General features: G+C 37.8%; 1 protein-coding gene across 9 annotated transcripts; it reads left to right on the top strand.

Annotated features, from left to right (window-relative positions):
* The first annotated feature begins 34 nt into the window (after positions 1-34).
* Positions 35-27,367, top strand: LOC119766934 (phosphatidylinositol phosphatase PTPRQ). Of its 9 annotated transcripts, none has more exons than XM_038253489.1 (12): positions 35-84; positions 15,071-15,440; positions 19,391-20,449; positions 20,510-21,730; positions 24,135-24,301; positions 24,356-24,524; positions 24,579-24,941; positions 24,999-25,340; positions 25,403-25,870; positions 25,930-26,758; positions 26,818-27,014; positions 27,076-27,367. In XM_038253489.1, the coding sequence occupies exons 2-12, from the start codon at positions 15,224-15,226 to the stop codon at positions 27,249-27,251; spliced, it is 5,208 nt and encodes a 1,735-aa protein (XP_038109417.1). In that variant the 5' UTR covers positions 35-84; positions 15,071-15,223; the 3' UTR covers positions 27,252-27,367. The 9 variants fall into 9 exon arrangements, with proteins under 9 accessions (XP_038109417.1, XP_038109414.1, XP_038109413.1 ...); XM_038253486.1 differs by having other exon boundaries at positions 15,050-15,440; XM_038253485.1 differs by having other exon boundaries at positions 35-310.
* The last annotated feature ends 379 nt before the right edge of the window (positions 27,368-27,746 follow it).

The raw sequence follows: 27,746 nt of genomic DNA, 5'->3' as shown, positions 1-27,746 counted from the left end.
CTAAAAAGATAAACGCGCCGAACTCTCAGTGCTCGTCGGACCTCGGTGAAGAACGGTCGGTTCTTTCCAACTTTCTCGGTTGAAGTGAGTGTCGCGAGAGTTGCGTCCTGTCCTCGTCAAGAAATAACAAGATAAGAGTGACTCTGATACTGAATTGTTCGGTGTTCTTGGCGGAGAAATTGATCGAGATACGTCAGTCTACTGGTGTTTCCGGCTTTTGTTTGCCGTTTGAACTACATGAAGAAATGTCCACACAGATATTTGTGAAGATGTTCTGTAGTTTGTAGTTACAGCAGTGCAGTGAGATCGGGTTGGTGGTAAAAGCAATTAATAAGCAAATAAATCGTTAAAAATCCTCAATGAAGTCAGCACCAACAAGTCGTTGTCGTCGTCGTCGTTGCGGCTCAGACTTGTCGGTCTCAAGTGGAATGTAATAGCTGTGTAGAGCGGCTGCGTTCAGTAATCAGACCAAAAACGCCACTTTTATCTTGCAAGCGGAGCGAAGTTGCTGTTGGTGCGCGGTGTTATCAGAGTGTGTAGTGTTTGAGCCTGTTGTTGTTGTTGCTGCCGAGGTTTGGTTCGCGCGAAATGATTACAGATCGATAGGTGAACACGATTGATGGATTAATTTAATTGGAAAGGAAGTGTCGTGAATGGCGGTGGCGGTATTTGTGACGGTAAAGCGTTTTCTGGGGGAATGTGCTATTTTTGGCGGAGTTTTTGCAAGGGTTGTTCCACGTTTCCCTTGGAGTGTGATCGATTGGCAGCGCTGGAGTACGCGGAAGTGATAAGAGGATGTTTGGATACGGATATTGACGGGATAGTGCTGGGAAAGTAACGTTTTACTAGTTATCTGTACCGTCGAAGGGTGTGATTTTATTTCCATTGCGATGGTAAAATCAGTAATTAGGTTCGTTCACCATAAGTTGAACAACACTAGCGATGTATTTGAAAAGGTCATATAAACAAAGAAAACTTACAGCTTAAAGGATCTTCTAAAAAAGAATCAAAAAATATTTTCTTTCATTCGTCATCATTCTTTTAAAGCATGCGCTGATATGCTCAGCTGTTAAAAATAGCGTTATTATTATTTTTATGTTTTAGTGCTGATCCATAGAGTGTGATAAGTGGGAATTCTTGAAATGTCGATTCAATGTCTGCGAATGCCAGCAAAAAATGCCACAGAGAATCAAGTTAAAGGAATTGTAAAAAATGAGGGCACTAGGGTGGTCCGAACCTGGGCTTCCTCGAGGATACCCCCTGAAATCAAAGATCAACTCATCATAAGGCTGAATTCTAAATTTAAGCTCGATCTGACCACGGGAACCCCTTCCTCTAATCCCTTGAAGTTTGTATGGGAAAATTCGTCAAAATTTTTGGAGGAAAGCTGTTTAGTTTTTTACCTGTGGAGGCCGTTTATTTTCAAATGTTGAACAATTCTCGGAAATAGGATTTTCATCAAATCTGGAACAACTTTTTAAAAGACACTATAATTTCAGGATTGTTTTTGAAAAGTTATTAGATTACAACCCGTCTTGTTATATATTTTTAGAAAGGTATTCGAAAGACCCTTGCAATGAGCTTAAAAATTGAAGATCTGATATCCCTATCAGAAGTTATGAGCACTTAAGTGATACTTTAGTACCCTTGGGAGGCCGGATCTCAGATATATTGAGTTGGGTAATTGAAAGAACTCTCAAATGAGCCTAAAACATCGAAGTTCGGGTAACCCTATCAAAATTATGAGGATATTAAGTACTTTTCTTGTACTTTTCAGAAGCCGGCTCTCTGATTTTGGTAATGAAACGTTTTAGAGCATATTTGCAAATAATTCTTTAATGAGTAAAAAAAGTAACTGATTATTTTTATACGGGAATTCGCCAAAACCCGTCAAAAATCGGAAAAAGTGTGGAATTTGTGATTTTTTGTCAAAATGTCGGGAATTTGTGGGAATCCCAAGCATAGTTAATTGAAAATAGTGTTTTAAATCTTAAATAATTTTGTAATATTTTATACAATTTTGAAATTGAATTCACTCAATAACTGAATTATTCTATTCTAATGACTAATTTTAAATTTATGTTTCCTTTCACAATTTCAATGTATTTGAGAATGCAAAGGTCATTTAAGATATTAATAATTCTATTAAATATTGGATGTATTTGACACAGATTTTCATAAAAAAATATTTATGAATCAAAAGATTTTCATTGAATTTAGTTCATCAAACAAGAGATCAGGGTTGTTAAAATATCAAAATATCAGCTCTCAGCAACTACAATTATCCAGCCTGAATATTCATGCCTCAAATACAACTTCTCTTCTGTCTTTATTGAAACTCTCAGCGCCGAAAATAGCCGAACACGTTTTCGTGTTTACACACTCGCGATTGACATTTTCATTTTCTCTCTCATTCCCGCTTCCACGATCATCCTACCGCAACAGCGTTTAACTACAAAAGCCGCCACAAAACCAATTTCGCAAATGCAGTTAAACGGGACGTCATGCGTGGTCGGCTCCTAATCCCCAACTCGCGCTCTCTCATTGCAGTTTTCGGAGATATTGAGAGGCTACTTTTTTGTTTTCATTTCTCATTTAGAATAAAAATTTCGATTTTGTTAAAAATTATATTATTTTTGCAAATTGATCTTGAATTCAGTTTTTGAAAAGTGAGCTAAAAAATATGTTCAATGGGCCCAGAAAATTCAATTTATTTTACTCATTCTGACTGGACAAAATTGTTAAACCTTGCTTTGGTATGAAATTCAATAAAATGTAAAATTGTATAACAGAAAACATTTTAGCTTTACTAGTCGAATATTATAAGAGCAGTTCAGTCAATGAGAATACACGTGCCCTACATTGTGTTTCAAAATTTATAAATATAGAGCCCATCCATAAACCAGGTGGATTTTTGTTTGTGTTGCATTCAAATTTAGAGAAGATTTTTTTAGTTTATTGAATAATAATATATAGGGGAACAGCATCTAATTCCAGCGTGCCTCTAATGTTGGCAGGTCAGAACTTTGACATGCAATTAAAGCTAAATAAAAGCGTTTTCAACTGAAATCGAGTGATAAATAGCTCAATAAGAAGTGAGCAAGCAAGTTTCTACCAAAAGTTTTGCAAAATTAGTTGTTTAAATAGTGAAAATCAGCAAATTGGATGGAGTTAGGAGCGAGAGCTTAACCTGCCAAAGATACGAGAATTTCCCCTAGTGAAGCATAAAACGTAGTTTTTGTGATTTAAACAAATGATTTTCAGAGTTATTTTAACATTTTTCAAGTTCCGTGAAATTTGGTGTTTTTAAATTGACGTCCCCGTTGAAATTTGCAATTTTCGAGCGTGAAAAATCACTAAGCCTACTCATAAGCTATACTGACGGCTGCTGACTCTCGGATGTTTTTTAACATTTAACATAAAACAACAACAACATTAAAAAAATAAGCTAATATTGAAGTAAAGTCCAATTTAAACAATTATAGCCGGCATAAAGTTATGATTATGTTTAATTTTATCACATTGATTGATTATTAGGTGGTTTATTAAGTCATTCCAACATTTTTTTCTTCCCAAAATTTTTTGTGAGTATGGGTAAATTACTGTAGATAAATCTTGATTTTCAGTTATCGGAAATTTTAATATCGAATTAAATCCAATCGTTGTTTGCTCTGAATAAAAAAAAAATAAACTTACGTTTCCGTTTTATGTTTTGAAAACATGGAAAAAATATTGGCATTACAATAAAAACAAATCCAAGAAATTTTGATTTTGTTATTGCAATTTGAATAAAATAAGTGGTAAAGAATGAAATCTTATCAAACTGAATTTTTCATTGAGAAAAAAACTGTAAACACATTTTTTAATCGAACTCTTGGATATTTATCTAAATTATTTGAAAGAATAATAACAGTAACCATGTTTCAAGCGTTGTTTGATTTTAAATAAAAGTTTTAATTAATTTATAATTATTTTTTTCCTTTTTAAGTTGAAACGAATTATGCTATACGTTTGCTAATTTTAAAAATAGGCATTGAAATTGTAAGTATGGTAAAGAATTCAGTTAATTTAAAAGACTATTTTTGTATTTTTCAAAAATTGTCAACAGTTTGATTTTTTAAAATTTATTTAGATTATTTATTGTTTTTAGTTGTTTGATATTTACATTTTTTAAAAGACTTTTTGTTTGAAATCATTTTAAGATAAGAAATGGCAGATAATAATATTTTGTAAAAATATTGAAGAGTTTTATGTCTAATTTTATCTAGGGGAAATATACCCTTTCTAATCAAACACCTATCTTCGTCAAATGAAGAGTTTGATGCTCGATTAAAGCTCCAAAAATACTATTTAGGCTATAAACGTACCAACAACAGCACCGCCTCGAGTAAGCACGCAAATTTATGCCACTTACTGGCCAAAAAGATCAAATTTAATGCACTTTTGATCATCATTTGTATTTTGTGAGACCATTTCTCATCATTTTGGTGGCACACACATCCACACGCAAGATGAGAGATTAACTGCTTAACGTAAGTCGCCATCAATATCTTTTAACTTGCGCTAACGATTTCAAAGCGCTTAAGATTTAAAATTGCTTCCAACTACCGGCAACATGTTCTTTTGCACATTACGATGCTTGTGTGCTCTCTTATACTAACTGACATTTTGGTGGTTACGAGAAAATCGATTTTTTAACTTTGAATAACTGTTTCTGGGAAACTATTCGACTAACAATTGTCCAAATAATTTTAAAGTGTGCTCCTGACATAACTTAAAGATATGGTAAAATATGAAAACTTTTGAAATGCAAAAAAAAAATTTGGCAGAGAAATTACGAAAAAAAATCATGCTTGCAATTAGCACAAGTGTGTCTTGAACAGTGATTTGTATGAGTTAGCACAAACGTGCACAGGGCGAATTTTGCAGTTGAGCTAAAATGCTTCTTCGATGGCAGAGTCGTGTATACTTCCAACGTGGCACTTGGTACAAAAGTGCGCAGAGTCATTTTATTGTAAAAATAGTAGATATTTGTTGTTTCAATGTTTTTTGCGTATTAACTTTGAATTGTTGTTAGTTAAGAAACATTTTTCACAACAATACTTTTTTAATAGACTTGTTTATCATTAAATTTATTGTGAAAATTGTAGTTTTTGAAAGCAACTACCGTTAAAACTTGAATTTTATGAAGAAAAACTCAGTGAAGTTTGAGGTTTCATGAATATAAGTATGATAATCCATGAAATAGCTTCAATAAGATCAACTATGACGAAAACCGAATAGTTCTACGCTTACAAACAGAAGAAAATGATTTTGTAAAAACTTTGAGACAGTTTATTTTATTTCCATCATGTCATACGACCTTTTCAGAAATGCAAGATATCCAGGACACAAACCATATAATTGTTATGGTAGATTGCAGTTAGAACAAGTGTGTCTCTTGCAATGAATTCTTAGTTTGTATCGAATAGAACAAAAGTGCTCCAAAAAATCAAAACTTAGTCTTTGAACATGGACGACCCCTACAGTTGTGCTAAGTGTGCACAACTACGTGAATAATGTTGTCACGTGTTTTTTTGGTTTGGACGATCATTGCAGTTGTGCCAAATGTGCACAACTTCTTGAAGGGTGTTTGAGTTGGATATTTGGGTTAGGTTAACTGTGCAATTAATTAGTGGATGTTGTTGTTACGTAGTTTTTTTTTTTGGATTGGACGATCCCTGCAGTTTTGCTAAATGTGCACAACTTCTTGAAGGGTGTTTGAGTTGGATATTTGGGTTAGGTTAAGTGTGCCATTGGTTAGTGTATGTTGTTGTTACGTAGTTTTTTTGTTTGGACGACCCCTGCAATTGTGCTAAGTGTGCACAACAAGAGTTCTCAAATGAACCGGTTAGGCTAGGTTCACCTATTGGTTCGGCTTAAACCTCCCTTTGTGGTTCAATCCTGGTTCAGTGAACCATGAACCATTCGTTACACCGCAACATTCGTTACACCGTAACATTCGTTACACCGTAACATTCATTTCACCGTAACATTCGTTACACCGTAACATTCGTTACACCGCATCATTCGTTACACCGCATCATTCGTTACACTGTAACATTCGTTACACCGTAACATTTGTTACACCGTAACATTCGTTACACCGTAACAATCGTTACACCGTAATATTCATTTCACCGTAACATTCGTTACGCCGTAACACTCGTTACACCGCATCATCCGTTACATCGTAACATTCGTTACACCGTAACATTCGTTACACCGTAACATTCGTTACACCGCAACATACGTTTCACCGTAAAATTCATTACACCGTAACTTTCGTTGCACCGTAAAATTCCTTACACCGTAACATTCGATACACCGTAACATTCGTTACACTGTAACATTCGATACACCGTAACATTCGTTACACCGTAACATTCTTTACACCGCATCATTAGTTACTCCGTAATCATACCATAACATTCGTTACACCGCAACATACGTTTCACCGTAAAATTCATTACACCGTAACTTTCGTTGCACCGTAAAATTACTTACACCGTAACATTCGATACACCGTAACATTCGTTACACCGTAACATTCTTTACACCGCATCATTAGTTACTCCGTAGTATGATTACACCATAACATTCGTTACACCGCATCATTCGTTACATCGTAAAATTCGTTACACCGTCACATTCATTTCACCGTAACATTAGTTACACCGTAGTATGATAACACCATAACAATCGTTACACCGCATCTTTTGTTACATGGTAAAATTCGTTACACCGTAACATTCGTTATACCGTAACATTCGTTGCATTGTAGCATTCTTGACACCGTGACATTCGTTACACCGTAAAACATCGCAATTAAAACATTTTTTAAGTCGTTGTGCACAGTTAGCACAACTGCAGAGGTCGTCCAATCTAAAAAACTACGTAACAACAACATCCACTAACCAGTCTCTCACTCAGCCTAACCCACTTAGCACTACTTCAGGGGTCGTCCATTAAAAAAACTACGTAACAATAACAACCACTTAATCTCACACTTATCCTAACCCAAATATCCTATTTAAAACATTTTTAAGTCGTTGTGCACACTTAGCACAATTGCAGGGGTCATCCAATCCAAAAAAAACTACGTAGCAACATCACCCACTAACTGATCTTACACTTAGCCTATCCGAAATATCCAATTTAAAACATTTTTTGAATCGTTGTGCACACTTAGCACAACTGCAGGGGTCGTCCAATAAAAAAAACTACGTAACGCTAACATTCACCTACCAATGTCACACTTAGCTTAACTCACGGGTCATCCAATTAAAATAAAACTCTGCCACTAAATAATTATTTGACACACTTCGTCTAACTTACAACTTCTTCACGTATCTAAATGTGCACACTTGTGCTAATTGCCTTCCAAAATAGTGCTCCATAATATTGCTCAAACTAGTAAGGACACCTGGCAATTCACCATAATATTATAGTATAATCGTATTTTTATGGATTTGCGTGTTTTCAAAAGGTCAAGCCATGATGAAAAATAAGAGAGCACATCCATGATGCGTTCGCAAATGTCAGTTAGTGCAAATGGTTGCAGGGCGATATCTCAGCGTAGGAAACGAATTTTTCAGATCTCTTAGAAGCGTTTTGTAGGGAATTTAATTAACTAGAAGATGTCATCGTTAACTCATTTTGGCCCAAAAGTCAGTTAGTACATCAGAGCACAGAGGCATCGATTAGTTAATCACTCACTTGAAAATAATCCCGAAACATGTAAATAATTAGCAAGCACCATCAAAAAAACAAACGCGCCAAGTCGTTTGACTTTTCAATTTTGAATACCCATTCCAATCGAAGGCTGAAGAAAACCGAGCGAAGAGCGAAGGCAAATACAGAACAAGGGTGGCACCAACACCACCAACATGCTGGTGCAGCGCCTGTTGGAGTGAGCAAGTGCTGCCAGGAAACTTTCGCTATAAATGCTACTTTTCGTGAGTGTTCGCTTGAAATTTCATCAATTTTGGCTACACTAAGCAGACCCAAAAGAGCGCTGGAAGAAAAAAAGAACTAAGCTGAAAATAGATAAATGGGCGTGGCCCAATGCGCTCGACTGATTAGAATGCATTTTTGAAATATTTTTTTTTATGCTTGTAAAATGAATAGCTTAACTATTAATAAAAGTGAAAATAAACATAAATGTTCACAAAAAGTTGCTCTACTCGTTGGTGTACTTGGTTTTAGTGAATTTCAAGGAAAAATCCAGATTATCCAGCATCATTCAAACACGACCGTTTATTAGGCTTAAAATGGGCATATTCCCCTAGAAACAGATAATTTCCTATTGTTTCTATTCATTTCTGTAAGCTTTTTTAGGTAAACCAATACCGTCTTTTCAGAAAAAATGGGGATTAAAACCGCGTGTTTCTGTTCAAACAAGAATATCATTTTTTTTAATTAGGCTTGTACAAATATTTTTCTTTTTAAATTGTCATACCAAACATACCAGCAAACGTAGTTTCAAAAAGTGCAAATTTTAAAAATCAAAGTTTGACATGGTTAGATTTGTCATGTCTAAGGATATTACAAAAAATCTAAGAAAGCACAAAAGCTTTCTTCGACCAATTTTGAATTTGATTTTTTTTCTGAGTCAATTTTCAAAACGGAGCCACATTACGGTCTCATGTTTGCTTGTGGTGTGATTGATTGATTGGCCAAATAACACCCAGACATTTTCCGTTGTTAGCTGTTTACAGTCGACCCTTATCGATAGACTATTGGGTGATTGTTTCTGTATTCCCAAAATTTAATACTCATCACTTATGTCGATTTCGCGCCAATTATTCAAAATATTAAAACAATGTTTTCTTTTCCTTCTTTTTGAATACCCCAATAGTTTTTTTTTAAATTGTTGTTTAAGTGCATGTTTCGCACGTACTCTGATCCGTATCCGGTTCTTTCTTACTCTCTAGTCCACATCTGGCACACAAAAACAACGCAACTTGGCGGTGCTATATTCCAGCTAGCCGGTCATTTCGGTGTGCGTGGGCCCCGTCCGGCCAAGTTTCTGGCGGAGTTTTGTTAGTTACTTGAAATTGCGGATGTTTTGCTTCCCAGAACACCACCTTAAGTTCCCATAAATGTGCTCTCCCACCAACCCACCACCACCACCACCACCATTCAAAATCACGAGATAAAAGATTCATTGCCCCTTGTTTGAACATTCTCGCAGCACTTTGCGTCGTTGCTGGCACAAATCCGGAACAGTGACAAATTCAAATGGTCGACTGAGACGACAACCAAAGTAACGCAACGACAACGACAAAGCTGAGAACTTGGCGGCAGCCAATAAAATAGCCGCCCCAAAAACGGATGTTGCAAATGATTCGTCGTCGTCGTAGTTGGCGTTGGGGCGCAGAATGATTTGATGATTGCGTCGTCTTTGATGCGTATGCGCGCGTTTCGTCAGAATCAAAGTCATTGACTGCGCGCGGGAAAATGTTTTTTTTTCTGTTTCTTCGAGTCAATCGCCAGCTGACGAGCCGAGTGTCAAGGATTAGTGAGTAATGAATGCAAGAATGCGCTGCTGAGTGACGAAGAAGTCGTCGTCGTCGTGAGAATGTTTGGCAAGATGAGCAGGAAGGTGTTTGGATGGGGTGGTGAGGGTTATCAGCTGGGAAAACATTTGAGAAAGACTTTGGCGAGATTAGGGAATGGCGGAAAGGTGATGATTGTTTAACACGATTGAAGTGACTCATGGGTTGCAGATTGCTTTTGATATAACCTTAGAAAAATTTCGCCGAAAACCCCGGATTTTATTTTCAAAAAATCATATCTCGGAATCTTGTCAATAAACTCTTTGAGTATGTTGCGTGAAAAATCGTGAGGAATCCGATAAAAATATTTTCAGACATAGACATTTTAAAGTTTCATACGACCTTTTCAAATGCTAGGCTAGTTTATTTTTATTTTTTATTTTTATTTTCTTTTTTTGATACATCTAACTTTTTTTCCTTTAAATGGCCAACTAATCACCTTTCATTTGTTTCCAAATCAGCTTAAATCGGTTGAAATGGCGTGGAGTTATGATTTTTGAAAAAGGTTTTTTTTTTTGCTAAAATCGACGAAAATGGAAATTTTTTGGACCACCCTAACACGGCGTAGGTCACCCTAATCACCACACAAAAAAAAACAAAAAAGAACCCCCACTCCAATTTGAAATATATTTTTGAAAAATAATATTTAATACTAAATTGAATTTTTTATCAAAAAAAAAAAAAAAGAAGAATGAACTTTAGGTCAAATCTTCTTTCAGACTTCAAATTGTCCAACTATATTTTATGTTCATGTAATTTTGGCTGAGATTCTCAATCAGCCCTCAGAAGCAAGAGTTCTGATTTTCCGTTCAAAGATCAGTCATGATACAGTCATCCCACATATTCGGAACACCCACAAATTCGGAACACTTTTGTGATAATTTGTCAATAACATGCCAAATGCAGCTTTTCTCTTGATCCTACTATTTTTAGGTCCTTTATTTGGACATTCTCTTGCTATTTCACTAGTCAAAGTAGTACTTTTTGAACAAAAAACTTCATTTTAAGACTATTTTATCCTGACTCCAAATTGCGTGTTTCATGATTGTGGGATGTTATTGTGCCACCCACAATTGTGGAACACCTGAATTTAACTGATATTTTCCCATCAAAAGTTATTAGACCATCCCTTAAACATTACTAAGCATGTGCTTTATTGGTTTCAGAGTGTGAAGTCTTTATTTTGTTACAAATATGTACTCATGGAGAGATTCAAAGTTTGTTTACATCCGTAAGAAAAAAGTGTTCCAAATTTGTGGATTTCAAGGGTCAAAGTTTTTCTTCAAAAACTTGGTATAAAAGTTAAAATTTGCATTTGTTCGATACAGCATTCGAAAGATCGCAAGAAAAGCTTTTAAATTAAGGTAAAAGCGAAACATTAAGTTCAATTATCGATTTGCTATGATTTTTTGAACATTGACCGATCTGTAAACTGTTCCGAATATGAGGTACACGGTAAAATTTCTATTCGTAATTTTCAATTTCACTTTTTGTCACTAATACTTTTAAAATAATTTTTCGTTGTAAAATCAAATTTGCAATCAATAAGTACTTTAGTGAAATGAAAGTGCACCAATTTCATGTTATAGCCATTTTCAGGTAACTTTTTTGAAAACAGTAGCAGTTATTTATTTTCTAATGTCGATATCTCAGCAACTAATGGTCCGATATTCAATGTCAAAATTTGAAACATTCGTGAAATTTTCCGATCTTTTCGAAAAAAATATTTTCATTTTTTTAAATCGAGACTAACATTTCAAATGGATGTAATATTGAATGTTTGGCCCTTTTGAAATGTTAGTCTTGATAAACAAAAATATTTTTTAACATTGAAAATCGGACCATTAGTTGCTGAGATATCGACATTATAAAATTGTGGGTTGTTTGGGTGAGACTTAGAAAACATCAATTTTCCTGTTTTTAAAAACTTGCATGGCAATATGTCAGCAACTTAGGGTCGTTTCAACAATGTTCAAAAAAGCAAAATATAGAGAATTTTCTCAGCTTTTCAAAAATATTTTTTTCAAAAGTGGGCAAAAATGTGCACTAATTTAAAAAAAATGAAAAACTGCGACTATTTTCAAACAAGCCACCTAGAAATAGATTTAACTTGAAAACGGTGCACTTTATCAAAATTTCACTGAAGTACTTTTTGATTGCAAATTAGATTTTACGAAAAATGAAGCTAAAAATTTTTTGCGACCAATATTTGATTTAAAAAAAATCAGTATTAATTCAAAAATTCATAATTCGGTCAAAGATTTTTTGCCCATTCTGGAAATTTCAGAAAAGTTGGCATTGATAGTGAATAGTGTTTTTTTTTGCAAATCAAGTGTTGATGCCAAAAAGTGAAATTAAAAACTACCAAAAAATGTTAACCGTGTATCATACTTTTTCAGTATAGTCCATACCTACAACTTTACCGAAGACACCAAATCGATCAAAAAATTTCTTCCATAGATACAGATTTTCGAATTTTCATAAATCATTTTTGTATGGACAGCTGCCAAACTTGTATGGAAAATTATATGGACAAACTAATGATGCAATATGGCTTATTTGGGCATACCGAAGGCACCAACAAAGTTTAAACCGGATAAAAAAATACAAAAATTAAAATTAAAAAAAAAGACCGATTTCGTACAGAATAACTCAATGATCAAAGCGTAGCCGATCTTAACTTTTTTCAGTCAGCTTTGAGCTTAACGAAATCAGTTTCCCCGAACCATTCGCTGTAATACCCGATTTGAGTGAGAGGGAGAGCAAAGAGAGAGAGAGTGTTCAGTAGCGATTGGTGTGGAAGTGACAAACGGTAGGAAACGGTCAAAGCAGTTTTTTGTCGAACTAGATTTGTGCTGAGTCTTTTTTGAGCAATCAGGACCCTGGCTCAGAAGAGCAAAATTATCGAAATGATAGTCATATTTTGAATTTCCATGAAATATGATTGATGTTAATATTGAAGTATAAACTTTTTTAAATTGAAATTTGGACATTTTAAAACGAAGATAACTCGAGTTTCAAAAATGGCCTTTTATATATTTTCAGTACGAATTCCCCTTTGATAAGCAACCTCGTGCATTTAAATTGATCTAACATTTTTCGAGTAAAATGAGTTTTGCAATTGAATCGTTTCAAAATTAAAACGATTATTACTTTTCACCAAACAGAACAAATATTATTTTCAACATAAAATATTGTATTTCAGGGCACATAAGTTGTTCTAATTTTGCCTTCCTCACCTTAATGTGGAAAGGCTATAAAATCACTCGAAAAATGAACTTCTTTATTCGACCTCCTAGACCCACCTTCATGTATACCTATTGACTCAGAATCAAATTCTGAACAAATGTCTGTGCGTGTGTCTGGATGTGAGTCCGTGCACCCAAAAATATGCACTCGATTATCTCCGGACTGGCTGAACCGATTTAGACTGTTTTGGTCTCATTCGATCCGTCTTGGGGTCCCACAAGACCCTAGTTAATATTATGAAGTTTAGAAAAGTACTTCAAAAGTTATGCTAAAAAACGGTTTTAGCTAAACTTCGGAAGATTGTAAAAAGTGTGGGTTTTGTAAGAAAACCCGTCATGCTGTGTATTGTTAGAAAGGTATTTGAAATACCTTTCCAACGCGTCCAAAAGATTGAAGATCTGACAACCCCATCAAAAGTTATGATCTTAAGTTATTTATACACTTTTTTGAGGCCGGATCTCAAATATTTTGATGAAAAACTTGTCCGGATCCGGACCCATCGTTGGATAGGTATTCAAAAGACCTTTCCAACGAACCCAAAAGATTGAAGATCTGATAACCCTATCAAAAGTTATAAGTACTTTAGTGTTTTCAATTCCCTTTTGTTGAGGCCTGATCTCAGATATTTTGATAAAATTAAGTGTTATTTATTCGCTGTGTAGTGTGTTCACTTTATGAATGTGAGGAAGGCACCAACCACCTAAAGGTGGATTAAGTAACGTTTTTTTTTTAGTTTCAGTTTTACCGGTATCTTCTACATCAATCATTTTTATGCATTTAATGTTTCAGGCTTTTTATGTGTTATTTCGCCAAATTTATTATTTTTTATTTAATAAACAATTGAGATTTTTAAACTTCAAAAGGGTTTTTTTTCAAATTTAGTTTTAGTTAAATTAAAACAGATTTTTAATTTGTTGATTCAAGTTCTACATTCGAGATAATTCGACGTTTTCGTACAAAGCCAATTAATTATTAGTTATGAATATTTTTTAAACTAAATATAGTTTTACAAATATCCATAACTAATTGACTTTGTATGATAACTTTGAATTATTTAAGATTTATAATTTAAATTAACGAATTAATCAATAAAAAATAAAACATACAATGAAAAAAGAGAAAAAAAATAAAAAAAAAATATTCCAAACAATGCTGTACGAAACAATAAAAACGAAGGAATGTTTCTTATCTGCATATTTTCAACCAAATAGTATGCTCTTAATAATAAGAATCATCATCAATTGCGCTGGGTTTTGAATTTTTTTAAATCTATTTTTAGAAAAAAAAATTGCTAATACAATAAAAAAATGCTAGATTAGAACAAATTTTGCTTGCATCAACTTTGCAAATATGCGTGCAATATTCAGAACATTCAATGGATTCGCGTGTTCTAGTTTAGTTTTAATATAAAACAACTCAATAAACAAAAAGTAATAAAAATAACCATTGTATCAGAAGCTTGGTTTAATAACTTCATAAATTTCTTATCAGAGTTGTTATAAATCTGCTATAGACAGACTTACCAGAGTGCACTTTGGTCTTTTCGATAAAACTCGTTCCATACAATAGCATTCAAACTGCGCAAAACCTATCAACTTTATTTGATAATCTGCCTCGACAAATGAGGTTAGTATTATAAAATCTTTATGGTCTTTACAAGCCACTACTTCCTTTCAATATAACGATATGAAGCCTTCAATGGGCAAATCCCATTGATAGATTTTGATATTTTTGAGCACAGTTTTAGGTTTGAAAAAAAGATTTTGAAAAAAAAAATCGTAAAAAGGGGATTAAGTTATGCTGTTTGTTTGTTTATCTGACATGCACTCTATTTTTAACCATGACTATTTTACGAACTCAACACAAAAGTACGTGCCACCACCAACTTGTCTCTGCACGCATTCGATTCCATCTGGCCCCAAGATCCATTATCACACCTTGCAAAAACCCGATCCAATCACGGCACGGTACCGTTATCAGTGTGCCGACATCACATCGCGGTTGAGTGACACTATCTCCAATATCGCCGCCAACGCCATCTGACGACACTTTATATAAAGTTTATTGGAAATTGATTCGCGATCGATTGAGTGCTGCCAATTTTATGACCATGGTCCGCCCGTGCTGCTTCAACTTATGGATTGTAAAATTAGCTTTTAAAACTATAATTATTTGCTTTGAATTTATACCGGGCTTTATAGTCCTTGTGTTTGCCCGTACAGATTACGATGGATTAAGCAGGAGAGCGACTTGATCGACTTTATCAGCGCGTTGCAGCAGGGAACGCGAAGAAGATGCATTTAGTTCAATCACAGTCTGAAGGTGGCAGCAGAACAACGGTGTGTAATGTGCAGCACGGTCAGTGAGTTAGTGAAATGATTACCGAGCAGAGTGCGACGAAGCTGGTGCTGTTGATCTTGGTGATTAGTGGTGGGACTGCTCAAGACGATTACAATGTTGGAGCAACGGACGTTGCGGTTTCGACCGTTAGCAGTGAGGGGAACGATGCTGTGATATCGACTAGTGAAATTACAACGACATATGGAACAACTGCGACTGATGCGGATGAGTACTGGAATAGTATATCAACAAGTGAGTATAGTATGTAAAGAGCAATTTAGAATGATTCATTTTTATGTGAAAACCAAATTGGATTCAATTTTGATGAAGTTTATGGCAACATATAGGGAAATTTAGGGTGGACTTTGAAAACCTTGTTTTTACTTAATGCAATTAGAGATTTATTTTGAATGTTTGAGTCAACAAAAAAAATTAAATCTGACAAACTGTGATTGAGTACCTTAACGTATTGAATTTCTAGAGCCTCCCGATTAACTAAAGTAACATAAAGGGAGCGTTCTTTTATTACCCCCCACCCCTCCGTAACTAATGTTCCTTACAAATTAAAAAAAATGCTATGGAGCGTAACACAGCTTCCGACCCTCTCCCTTTTTTCAAATATGTTTTTAGTTAATGATAGGAAAATGATTCTTATGACCATACTCAAATTATAGGCTAGTTTTTGAAATTTTGATTTTTAGATCATATATACACTCAAACCAAACCATCGGGTTGACACCAACTGTTGTCAAACGAACGGGGTTACGTTTTAGTTTGACACTCCTTTTACACGAAGTTCACACACACTACCAAACGTTTGTTTTGATAGTGTGCGTGAGCGCTGTGTAAAAAGTGACAGTTTGTCACCTTTTAGTTTGACTTTGACCAACCAACGGGGTACAAACTAAAAAAGTGTCAAACGAAAAAGTGACCAACCACTGGGGGTTGAGTGTAGTGCGTCCATTCCGGGATTTTTTTTATAATTTGTCCCGGGAATTCTCGGGAATTTTTTTCAAATTTTATCTTGAAAATTCAGATTTGGTTGTGGAAATAACAAGTAACAAGTTGAATACTAAGTAATCGATAAGAATTTAAAAGCAGAGCAGTTCTCTCAGATTTCGGTCATTCGATTTTTTTTTGTATTTTTTAATCCAAATTTTTAAACCAAGACTAACATTTTAAAAGGGCGTTATATTGAATGTTTGGCCCTTTTGAAATGTTAGTCTTGGTTTGAAAAAAAATTAAAATATTTTTTTTTGAAAAGATCGGATAATTTCACGATATTTAAACATTGAAAATCGGACCATTAGTTGCTGAGATATCGACATTAGAAAATGGTGTGTTGTTTGGGTGGGACATAGAAAATATCAATTTTCCTGTTTTAAACCTTTGCATGGCAATATCTCAGCAACTAAAGGTCGTATCAACAAACAAATTTTTCCAAAGGTGGGCAAACATGTACACTAATAAAAAAAATGAAAAACTGCGACTATTTTCAAAAAAGTCACCTAAAATGGATTTAACTTGAAATCGGTGCACTTTATCAAAATTTCACTAAAGTACTTTTTGATTGCAAATTTGATTTTACATCAAAAAAATGAAGTTGAAAAATTTTTGCGACCAATTTTTTGATTTTTCGAAAAAATCAGTATTGATTCAAAAATTCATAACTCGCTTAAAGATTTTTTGCACAACCTGGAAATTTCTAAAAAGTTGGCATTTGATGTTCTCTAAAACATATCTAAAAAAATATATATATAAATAGTGTTTTTTTTTTGCAATTCTAGTTTAAGTGACAAAAAGTTAAATAAAAAATCACCAAAATTTATTTTACCGTGTATCATTTTTTTCAGTGTATTCCATATCCATACCTACAACTTTGCTGAAGACACCAAATCGATCAAAAAATTGCTTCAAAAAGATACAGATTTTTGAATTTTCATCATTTTTGTATGGCCAGCTGCCAAATTTGTATGGAAAATTATATGGACAAACTAATGATGCAAAACGGCTTCTTTGGGCATACCGAAGGCACCAAAAAAGTTTCAGTCGTATTAAAAAATACAAAAATTAAAATTAAAGAAAAAAGACCGATTTCGTAGAGAACTGCTCAGCATTAAAACTGATATTCGGTATACATCAGCTTTCATTTGGCATATCAGGTAAAATTTTAATATTTTAGTTTACATAATGCCTAGCACTTTGAATATTTTGTTTTTAATTTTATATATTTTTAAAAGACCGAATTTGAAAATAATATCATAAAGAATTAGTTTTCATCGAATTGAGACAGCTGTTGATGCCATTTTTTGCACAGGAACAGAACTAAACAATCAGTATACCGATTTCCAAATTTATTGCTCTAAAATCTCCTGTATCTATTCAGACTATAGTGTCGATTTTCCCCAGCTGGAAAAGGTAACTCAAAAATATTTTTTTAAATATGTTTTATATAAACCATGAAATTCAAAATATTACAATGATCGGTATTATTTAATTTTTTTTTGCTTCATGTTTTTTTATTACATTTTCAAAGAAATTTTTCATGCATTTCTAGTCACGTCATATACAAAAATGAATAAAAGAAAAATAAAATATATTTATAAAAGACATAAAATTTGAATCACAATGTATTTGACAAGTGTAGTGTATATAAGACAAGAAACAACTTTGTAGAAGGTTGCAAACCGCTTAAGATTTTGAAAATGAAGTTTTTACCGATTTTATGAATATGTGGGATTTATTTAGAAATGAAAATCATAAAACCGCATTTAAATATTATTTTTACAAGAACAACTAGATTATAACATAACTGTTGTGCACAAATAGCACCGGTCTGCTCTGATCCAGCTTGGAACTAGCTGATACAACCGATTTTTTTCTGGCTTGAGATTGATGAGGTTTTTCAAAAATTTTATGAATTAATATCATATTTCCTCAATCAAACATTAACCAGTTGCATGGATACAAAACATGTTAATGTTTAATACTCGAAAGTGAACTGCAAACTACTGTTGCAAGCTTTAGGAGAAATACTTTTCATTTGTATAAAATGATTGTTTTAGTTTTTTTTTGTATTAAATAATCAAGGAATTAGAAATATTTTTAAGTTTATAAGACTCTCATCTTCAATCTCATCTTTTTAAAAAAATGTTTTACTTCCTGATTGTTGTTCAAATAGTTTTGAAAGGAAGTTTCTGTTTGAATTTTTTGTTGAAATGATAAATGATATTGTTCGAACAAAAAAAAAGTTTGTGACGGTGTTTTCAGCATTCTGAATTGGAAGACTCGAGTTTTATTGCTACTTTTTAAGTGCATTTTCAAAATAAACATTATATAAAATTTTATATGTATTTTATACTCATGAAAATATGACTTTTAAAGCTTGCAACAGTAATATGTAGTACATTTTCGATTTTAAATCATATTTGTATTTATGTTCCTGGTTAATATTTGTTTAAGAAAATATCAAATTTATTCATTAAAATTCAATAATACCATTCACAATCACAAACCTGCCAAAGTTTCGGTTGAACAAGCTAAATTAGAGTAGACACGTGATATTTGTACACCAAAAATATGTAATAATCTCATAATTCTTGGTAAAAAATATATTTTTACACTGTTTTACCATTTAAATTTCTGAATAAATTCCATATATCCAAAAACTCAGACAAAACATAATTTTCAAAATGTTTAGCGGTTTGCAACCTTCTACAAAGTTGTTTCTTGTCTTATTTTGCACATTTTGATGAGTAAATGACAAATGAAACACATCATTTGATAAGTTTTCTGAACTGTTTGTATAAAGTTTCTAATAAATAATATAGAAATTTAAAACCAAAAAATTTAAATAGAGATATCTCAGAAATTTCCCGATGAAACATTTCGCTCTTAGAAGTATTGGAAAGCTGAGAAAATTTCCTATAAGACACATTTAAAAGTAGCGATGACTATTTTTTCCTGAAAAGTTTGTTCTAGAAAACACGCCGTGACTTCATTTTTCCGCGCTACATCTACAAATCTGCCAAAGACACCAACGCGATAACATTTTTTTTCAAAAGCTAAAAAATACAATGGTGGAAGTTACATATCTTTTAAGGATAACGCCACCCTGGACCTTGATCGAATCAAGACACATTATTTCAAAAAATGTTTCCAGCGGCCTAATCGAATATTCCCTCTTTTTCTCTCTTCAACAGCCACCACCGAAGATATAACCACGCTTCTACCAACAACCGAAGAAGAAACACCAGCCCCAACTTCAACCTCCGCCATATCCAAATGCCCCTTCGCCGCAGAATCGCCCTTTTTCATCAACGTCACGTATCCTACCAGTGATACCGCCAACATCCGGTGGACACTACTTCCAGAAATTGAACCATGCTCACCTTCGGTATCGCTAGACAGTGGAGCCCTCCCGCAGTCACTGGAACCAGATGGATCGTTTACAGTGTCCGGGTTGGCCGTGTGTCACCTGTACCGGCTTCAGGTGAAGGTTGAGTTTGAAGTTGGTCAGAGTCATCAGGAGGAGGTGATTGTGCAGAGTGGGGGTTGGTTCGAGTTGGGGATCTCCGTACGTTTGGGGAAGGTTGAGTGGGCCTATCCGGAAGAGGGGTTGGGATGTGTTGAGGGGTTTGTGGTTAAGCAGGAGATTCCTTTCCGGGGAATCGCTGAGGAGAGTGAGGTTGTGGTGGCGAGTGGATTACAGCAATCTTGTGAACTGTTGGAGTCGGTGGATAAGTGTTCTACGAGGGTTATCACCATCGTGCCGTTGCTTGTAGCTGGGATTAGGGGGAAAAGTTACGTGAAGAGAGTTTCTGTGGAAATCGGTCAAGTGGAAAACGTTGAAGTTGAAAACAAATTAGGAAGAAAAGTGACCTTAAGTTGGCAGAAGCCTTCGCTGAACGGTGACTGTGTTAAGGAATATAATGTTACTTTCGCGGAAATGACGTTACAAGTGCCTGTTGAAATCACGAGTTACGAGTTCACCGACCTGGATGCGTGTCGAACGTATAATTTTGTAGTTGTCGCAATCGATACGGAGAACGAGAAGAAATCGAAAGTGGAGCAAAACGTAACGATTCTTGAGGAAGCAATTGAGGAGGTTGTAAGTTTGCGGGTACTTGAGAGTTCAGAGTCTGGGAAGAAGGTGCAAGCAAGGTGGGGTCTACCGACGGTGTCGCCGTATTGCGTAGATTTGTACGAGGTTGAAGAGGTTTCCAGTATTGGCGCTGGTATTGAGACGTACAGGGTGCATGGTAAGGTTTGATTGCGATTGATAAGTTGCTTGGTGTAATCTTTACTTTTACTTTCAACAGAAAACGAGATTTATCTGAAAACTGACGACGCTTGTAGTTTGTCATCGATAAGCGTTACTCCGCTATCGTTGAATGGACTTCGCGGACGCAAAGCAGTGCTGATTTTGATAGAACCTGTCCAGGAGTTGCAAGCTGAACAGCTGACCGCTACTTCGGTCAACATAACCTGGAAACCTCCGACAATTCTACCAAGCTGCGTCACTCGCTACATGGTGTACAGATCGCTGCTTTCTGATGCTCTGGTCAACGTTACTTCCCCTTACGCAAAAGTTGACAACCTGAAGACATGCAAGAGCTACACATTCGAAGTAATTCCCACGAACCATTACCTCACCAAGTACCCTACCACAAATGTGACGATCATTCCCGAAGAGCACATCAGTCAAGTCCAGAGCTTCGCCCAGCAGCAAACCTGGTTCGAGTGGACTCTTCCGGCCAAAGGCGCCGCTTGCGTGGCAAAATTCCTGATCACCAGAACGGTAGACGACTCGACCTTGACGAACGCCACGATCGAGGTCGCTCCGTCGAAGCAGGATCCTCCCCTGTACCGCTACCTGCGCGATCCCGCCGATCCTTGCGCGGCAAGCATCAAGACCGTGATCACTCCGATTTCGGTTGGTGGGATCGTCGGGGATCAGTTCGAGACGGTGATGTACCCACCGGTGGTCGGTAACGTGCAGAACATCCGCGTTGATATCTCCGTCGAGCGACAGCTCTCGGTTAGCTGGGACAAGCCGGACTTGAACCCGGAGTGCGTCAGCCACTACCAGGTTGACTTTGATGGTAGAACTATGAACATCACGGACACCACGCTCACCATTACCGAGCTCAACGCGTGCGTTATGTATCGGTTTGTGGTGACGGCCGTCAGTCAGGCCGGGATCAGTTCGGCGGGAGTTGCGATCAATGCGACGGTTAAGGAGGAACCGATCAGCAGTGTGGTGGATTTAAAGCTCGTGGAGACGGAGGGTCACTGGCTGTCTGCGGAGTGGAAACCTCCGGAGAACGGGTCGCATTGTGTGGCCAAGTACCGTGTACAGGCCTGGGTAGCGCTCAACGGGGTTGACAGGGAGGAGTACTACAATGTGACGGGGAACTTGTACGTGACGTTCGGACCGGTGTACGCTTGTGCGTCGTACGGGTTGCAGGTAATTCCGGAGTCTTTGACGGGCACGGAGGACGGACTAAATGCGATCGAGATGATCCATACGGCGGAGAGAGGTAAGATCGGGGTGATCTAGAAATACCAAAAGTACCCCAACTACTCAAAACACACAAAATACCGTCATCATCATATTTCAGCATTTTTGTATGACCCAATCGATAACGGTATTCAAATTCATTCAGTACTTCAAAGTAATCAAAGTACTCAAAGTACCAAAACTAAAACCCAAAGTACCAAAAGTAACCAAAGAACCCAAATCAAAAGAATCCAAAAGTAGCTAAAAGTACCTTAATGTAAAGGATGTATCCAAAATTACCAAAAAGTACCCAAAGTACTCAAAAGTACCCAAGAGTATCCAAAAAGACCAGAAGTACCCAAAATCACCTTAAAGTACCCATGGTACCGAAAAGTACCCAAAAGTATCAAAAAGTATCGAAAGGTAAAAAGTACCAGAAGTACCTAAAATTACCGTAAACTGAGGTGACTTTGATAGGTTTTTAAAATGCCCGTCAAATAAATATCTAAACATTTTTGAGAATTTTGAGTATGTAAGCATTAAGGGATAGCTTATTATCGAACATATATGCAAAAATGTGCCTGTTACATTGGATGTATCAAAATTAGTGGCCAAATCAAATTTCTATCAATGTCACCCCAGGCTATCAAAGTCACCCCAGTTTACGGTACCTTAAAGTACTCAAAGTACCTAAAAGTACTCAAATGTACCAGAAATATACAAAATTACTAGTACTCAAAGTTTCCAAAGTATCCAAGATCCCCGAGTTCCCAAAATGCCCTAAATATCTAAAGTACTAAAAGCAGATTTCTGTACAAATCCAATACCAAAATACCAAAGGAACCAATGTACCCAAAAGTACCAATATCTAATGAAATCTACCAAGAGTAACTAAAGTAGGTACTCAAAGTACCCAAAGTATCAAAGGTTTTCAATGGACCCAAAAGTTCAAGGGTATTCAAAGTACAAAAATTAACAAAAGTACCCAAACTAGCCAAAAAACCAAAAATACCCAAATTTATTCAGTGCCCAAAAGTAATCAATGTACCCAAAGTACTCAAAGTATCAACACTATCTAAAGAACCCAAAGTACCAAAAGTAACCATAGAACCAAAAAGGAACTAAAGTACCCAAGAGTATCCAAAATACCGCAAGTACCCAAGGTACTCAAAGTACCCAAAAATATTGTAGTACTCAACATATCCAAAGTACCCAAAAAACTACAAATACCTAAAAGTATTCTGTACTCAAAAGTAATCAAAGTGCCCAAAGTACTCAAAGTACTAAAACTATTTGAAGAACCCAAAGTACCAAAAGAAACCAAAGTACCAAAAGTAACCAAAGTACCCAAAAAATACTCAAAAGTATCCATAAGTACCCGAAAAAAAACGAAACTATTGGCACTACGCCCCCCGGGGCATGGCCTTCCTCTAACGTGGGATTACTGCTCCAGCGCCTCTGACGAGACAGGAGAAACCGGGACCGACGTTTTACTTCACCATCCGATAGAAGCTCAGTGGATAAGGCGGGAATCGAACCCGCGTCTCATAGCATCATCGGGATCGGCAGCCGAAGCCGCTACCCCTGCGCCACGAGACCCATAAGTACCCACAATTATCAAAAGTACCAAAAAGGACACAAAAATACCCAACAGTTCCCAAAAGTATCCAAAAGTTCTCAAAGGTACCAGAAGTACCCAAAATTACCAAAAGTATCAAATATTTCCAAGAATACCCAAAGTACCCATAATACCCAATGTACTCAAAGTACCAAAAGTAGAACGGTGGCGCGGTGACAGATTTCTGTACAAACCCTGGTTTTGGGTACCAAAGTACTGAAAAGTACAAAAAATACCTAAAAATACCCAAAAGAATCAAAAAGTACTCAACATTACGAAAAGTAACAAAAACTACCAAAAGTTTCCAAAGTACCCGAAGCATTCAAAAGCACCCAAAGTTCTCAAAAGTACCCAAAGTACCCAAATTACCCAATGTACCGTCATTGGGTCTGGGGGTGAGATAGGGTCATACAAAAATGCTGAAATTTGCATGACCCAATCTCACCCCCCAAACTCAATGTCACCCAAAGTTCCTAAAGTACTTGAATTTCTTGAAATACTAAAAATACTAGAAATCTCGCTTACTTTTTCAAAAGGTCGTATGTACATAGGAAACCCATGGCGCATTGGTTGTTTTGAAAAAGTAATCTAGAAATACTTTAAATATATAAATACTAGAAATACTTCAAATACTGCAATTACTACAAATACTACAAATACTACAAACAATAGAAATACTAGGAATAATAGAAATACTATAAATACTAGAAATACTTGAAATAATTAAAAACTGATAATACGAAATAAAAATATTGTAAATTTGCCTGAAAAAGTACGAATTTCAGAAATTTCAACCTAACTAATTTGCATAAACCCCTGCTTCCAGTCATAATGTACTACCACATCGACACGGTTCGAATGCGAAATCAACTGGCGCACAGCTTGGAGCTGTACACCAGGTTGTCCAACGAGACGAACAACCTGTGCCAGCTGACGATGGTGCGCTTCACGTGTCGTTCGGATCGAGTCCCGGAAGGCGAACCCGTTATTACGGTATGATCTTTTCCTTGTACAGCCAGAAGAAGATCACTTATCGTTAATTTCCAGGTCACCGGAGAAGCCTCGATCACCGGAATACCCGACCCAACGGTAACCTTCTCCAGCGAGGTGAGCCCGCTAACCCCTTACAACGAGTACAACTGCACGGCTCGCGTCCAGAACGTTGCCGGCTGGTCGGAGGAATCGGCTTCGGTGCCGTTCACCACCGATGAGTACTGTAGGTAGCGATCGTCAGACATCCAGCGTAACCTTTAACCAATTTCCTTTCTAGTTCCAGAGCAACCCCAGCGACTACAGCTGAGTCGCGGCAATCGCCGGATCGAGCTCCGTTGGAACGCCCCACTCGTCAAGAACGGGATCATCACCTGGTACCGGGTGCACATTCGATCTGTGGGCGAAAAGTACCCCATTCCGACGTACTGCCCGGAGGTGCCGCAGTACAACGAGACGATCAACCTGAGCGGGAACGATGAGGATGCGAACGCTCGGGTGGCGAACTGGAACGACGAGGAGTTGAACCACACGATCGTGAACTTGCAACCGTACACGGACTATGTGGTGCAGGTTGCGGCGGGGACTAAGGCGGGGCTTGGGCCGTACACGGAGATGGTGTCTACGTCGACGTTGCCGGAAGGTGAGGTTGATTGGAGGGTAGGTGTGATCGCGTTGACTGATTGTGGAGTTATTTTAGTTTCCGATCCTGTTTATGCGTTTTCCGAGTACAACGTAACGCTACCGAAGGTTGACGAACCGTACAACTCTTCCGTCTACCTCTCGTGGAGTCCCCCTTGTCACCTGAACGGACGTCTCCGCAGCTTCAGTGGACAGTTGATCGGCGTACGGGCGGGCGTTGAACTGACCCTAGACTGGGAGAAGACGATCGAGCCGGGGGAGGAACTTGCCGACAAGTACACCCACGTGGACGCCCGGCTAGAGCCGGAGTACGTCTACAACGTGTCGCTGGTGGTGTTCGTGGAGGACGTGGACAATCACAGTTCGCCGCTGTTCTTGGAGTTTCGAGCACCTGCTGGAAGTAAGATCGCTTCTTGAATCTGATTGATTGTAGATTTTCTAGAATGACTTCTCTTCTTGCAGTCCCCGAGTTCAGGGAGGACGTCAGCTGGGGTTCGGTGAACGTAATGGGCGCTCCCAACCCAACGCACACCGCCAAGATCAGCCTGTCGGAGATCATCTTCGATTCGGAGGTGGGTAACATCAAGTACGTAGCGTTGCTCCTGTCCGAGCGTCACTGCCAGGCTGATCCGGAGCGGAAGCGTGCGCTGTCGGGAGCGTGGCCCGATATGGCCTCGTGGGCCGATGTGTACCATTTGGAGTGTTCGCCGCAGTACCAGACCACGCCGAAGCTGTGGGATCCGATCGCGGCGAGGCGGTACTTTGGGCGAAGTGACGAGCAGATCATGTTTGTGATTGGTAGTGAGACGTGTGACGACGGGAGGGAGTATTGTAACGGGCCGTTGAAGCCGGGCACGGAGTACGCGTTGATTGTGAGGATCTTCACGGATAGTGGGTTTAGCGACTCGCCGATTCAGTATTTTCAGACGGGTAGGATTGATTTGGTAGGTTGAGATGTTCAGAAGCTTACTTGTTGAACTCCTTTTCAGACTCTCTGATCCAGCTCATGTTGATCGTATTAACGATTTTCGGCTGCCTGCTCGTCGCCTTCATCCTAGGGCTCGTAATCTTCATCCGAACGCAAAAATTACTAGCTATAACTCAGGCAGCGTCACGATCACCCAACGAAGAACCCTCAGACATCCCGCTGAAGAGCTTCTCCGGCATCTACGAAGAGCTGATTCAATCCAACAGGGAGAAAATCACCAAGGAGTACCAAGCGATCAACTACTTTTCGGAGCAGCTGGTCAACGAAACGGTGACCTTCTTCGTAGCAAAAGAAAACGATCGCAAGAATCGCTACCTCGGTATCCTACCCTACGACGGCAACCGGGTTCCGCTGGAGTTTGACGACGCGATCGGCGACGAGGACGAGGAGGTGAACGACTACATCAACGCGTCCTTCATCGACGGGTACAAGTACCAGCGAGAATACATCGCAACGCAGGGACCCAAGAAGGAGACGAGCTTCGACTTTTGGCGCATGATCCTGCAGTACGAGGTGGAGTCGATCGTGATGCTGACACAGACGGTGGAGAACGATCGGATCAAGTGCTACCAGTACTTCCCGCGGTATCAACAGTCGATGGCGTTCCGGGATATCACGGTGAAGTGCACGCAGGAGATGAACCTGACCTTCTACCAGAAGCGACTGATGATGGTTACTAGGGGTAACCAGAGCAAGGCCGTGTTCCACTATCACTTTTTGGTTTGGCCAGATCACGGGTGTCCCGCGAGTCCGGCGGAACTGATCAAGTTTATCAAGATAGTTCGGACGGAGCGGAAAAATCTCGCGATCCCGGCGGTTGTCCACTGCAGGTAAGTCATCAAAACCCAAAAAATTAAAGAACCTACTAACTTATCTTGTTTTTTGGTAGTGCCGGCGTTGGTCGAACGGGAACGTTGATCGCGCTGGACATCATCCTGCAGCGGATCCAACAAGAGAAGAAGATCAACATCTACGATACGGTGAAGCAGCTGCGCCGACAGCGTGTCAAAATGGTGCAGACCAGTGAGCAGTACGCGTTCCTGTACCAGAGCTGCCTCGAGTACACGAACCGGAGCAGTCGCAAGAGTAATCCGTGGTTAAAGACCCCTTCCTTGACCAACAAAACCTAATGACCTTCCACTTCCAGAGCCGAAAACCAGCACCGATGAGAGCAGTACCGGAACGCGAAGCAGTCAGCAGTACCGGGCCAACGGAACGGCGAAGAACGGGCGGAGGTTCAACATCAAGTTTCCCAAGTACGTGCACGGTGGGATTGCGAACGTGAAGAGTTATCCGCCGGATGATGTCGAGAGTCATACGTGATGTGGCGTGGTGTCGACAAAAGAAAAAAAGTGATTCCTTGAGACTATGCTTGTGCAGACAATCTATTACTGTTAACTATTATGAACAAAGTGGAAATTATACTAGTCATTTACTAATTTTGTGTTTTTTTTCGTTTTACATTGAGAAATAATCCGATTTTATCCTTCTAGCTGCTGGAGGGCCTCGTATATTGTCTGAAAATTGGTAAATCGACAGTGCAAGTATTTACATTCGACAGAAAGAACTAAAGTCCGGAGAATCATACCTCCACCCGTGAAAAGCGGACTTGGGGGACAAGGCCGAGCAAACCAAGGCGCGCACCAAGTGCGCCAACTGTGGAGGCAACCATACCAGCAACTACCGTGGATGCAGTGCACGGAAAAACTACCTCGAGGAGCAGGAAAAGAGGAAGAAGAGAGCAGCAGTGGCACAACATTTGAAATTTCACAGCATAGCAATTGTAAAACAATGGAATTTCACGGTAGTCTCAAATCT

This window comes from Culex quinquefasciatus, chromosome 2 (assembly GCF_015732765.1).
Source record: "Culex quinquefasciatus strain JHB chromosome 2, VPISU_Cqui_1.0_pri_paternal, whole genome shotgun sequence".
In the NCBI taxonomy this organism is placed as follows: domain Eukaryota; kingdom Metazoa; phylum Arthropoda; class Insecta; order Diptera; family Culicidae; genus Culex; species Culex quinquefasciatus.
The sequence above is the reverse complement of the archived record's forward strand: the minus strand, read 5'-3'. Positions and strand labels throughout refer to the sequence as shown.